This window comes from Penaeus monodon, chromosome 34 (genome assembly GCF_015228065.2).
Source record: "Penaeus monodon isolate SGIC_2016 chromosome 34, NSTDA_Pmon_1, whole genome shotgun sequence".
In the NCBI taxonomy this organism is placed as follows: domain Eukaryota; kingdom Metazoa; phylum Arthropoda; class Malacostraca; order Decapoda; family Penaeidae; genus Penaeus; species Penaeus monodon.
Genome location: NC_051419.1, coordinates 33949532 through 33951124, shown reverse-complemented (window position 1 = coordinate 33951124; position 1593 = coordinate 33949532). Strand labels below are relative to the sequence as shown.

The following is a 1593-nucleotide window of genomic DNA, read 5'->3' as shown; positions in this document are numbered from 1 at the left end:
GCACAGCAGAGTGAGATCGAAACAGACAGAGATAAGCCCAACGCGCAGCCTTTTGTCAGCTATATAACCAGCGGCTGAGAGGGAGCCCTCAACACCACCTCAACCATGGTCGCCAGAGTCGCTCTCCTCCTCGCCTTCGTCGTCGCCGCCGTCAGTATATTATTCTGTTCCCTCTCTCAAGAACCAGCTCTATTAATAATAACTCACTTCTTAATGTGTTGGTTTTCAACATTCGTTTTCCAATGCTGAGATTGGTAACGTATTAATACTTTCCACTGTAAGTCGTCTAGGAGATATTTCTTGGGATTCTAGCATCTTAGTCTTCTGTTTCTTTCTCCCTAAACAGAGCGGAAACCCCGCCGCGAGGAAGCCATGGCACTGGAAGTCCCCGAAGCCCCTCGTCGACCCCAGGGTTCCTGCACCCGCCGGTCAGTCTTCCAAAATTTTAATTCAAGAAGACACCTCAATGTGTAAGACCGTTCTTGTGTTCATTATTCTCTCAGGAAGTCAAATGATATTAGTAATATTGTTGCAGGAACTGGGCGCATCGTGGGCGGCACCGAGGCTGTGCCTAACTCGTGGCCCCACCAGGTGGCTCTCTTCATCGACGACATGTACTTTTGCGGCGGTTCCCTCATCTCCAACGAGTGGGTCCTCACGGCCGCTCACTGCATGGACGGGTGAGTCAGCGTGCAAAATACTGTCGATACAAGTGCATTTGTCTCGCCGTATTTCACGTACTGTGTAATCCCCTTTCGTATTCTTTTAGTGCCGGCTTCGTCGAAGTGGTGATGGGCGCCCACAACATCCGCCAGAACGAACCCACGCAGGTCTCCATGACTTCCACCGACTTCTTCACTCACGAGCACTGGAACTCCCACACGCTCTCCAACGATCTTGCCCTCATCAGGCTGCCCAGCCCGGTTCAATTCAACGGTATCTACCAAAACTCACAACAAACTGCCCATTGCATTTAAAAAGGAGTGAAATGACCTTATTCATATTGCTTCCAGCTAACTAATCTGATATGACGCTGCATCTTTACAGAATACATTAGCGCCGTCAAGCTGCCTTCCTCCGACGTGGCTGTGGGAACCACCGTCACCCCTACAGGATGGGGCCGCCCCTCTGACAGTCAGTAATTCAAACATTTATTTTACCTCACTTCATTATACTTAAACCGATGCCATATTCTCAATGTTTAAAGATTTAACCAGTATCGACGATTATCATGCTCGTCACTGAGAACACCTCTCCTCAAACAGGCTCCAACGGCATCTCCGACGTCCTTCGTCAGGTGGACGTCCCCATCATGGACACCGCCGACTGCAGCGCCGTCTACGGCCACCTTGGAAACGGCATCGTCTGCATCGACGCCGCAGGCGGAAAGGGAACCTGCAACGTACGAGACTTTGCCTTTACTCTTACTGCGTCAAACAACATTTTAAGGCCACTAAAGGTTTGACAAGTAGAAAGTAAGTTACTTTCAGTGAAAGTAAATTTCCTTTTGCCTTTCCTCACCAGGGTGATTCTGGCGGCCCCCTCAACCTGAACGGCGTGACCTACGGCATCACCTCCTTCGGTTCCTCCGCC

At 50.3% G+C, this 1593-nt stretch overlaps 1 protein-coding gene across 1 annotated transcript in view; it reads left to right on the top strand.

The window, feature by feature from the left end:
* Positions 1–38: 38 nt before the first annotated feature.
* The window catches only part of LOC119594762 (chymotrypsin BII-like), a gene marked incomplete in the record, with an annotated part of 1744 nt that continues 189 nt past the window's right edge, over positions 39–1593 (top strand). Inside the window, 7 exon segments of the mRNA XM_037943854.1 lie at positions 39–150; positions 347–428; positions 536–680; positions 770–936; positions 1048–1134; positions 1266–1402; positions 1525–1593. Of these exon segments, the coding sequence (XP_037799782.1) occupies positions 106–150; positions 347–428; positions 536–680; positions 770–936; positions 1048–1134; positions 1266–1402; positions 1525–1593 (732 nt within the window).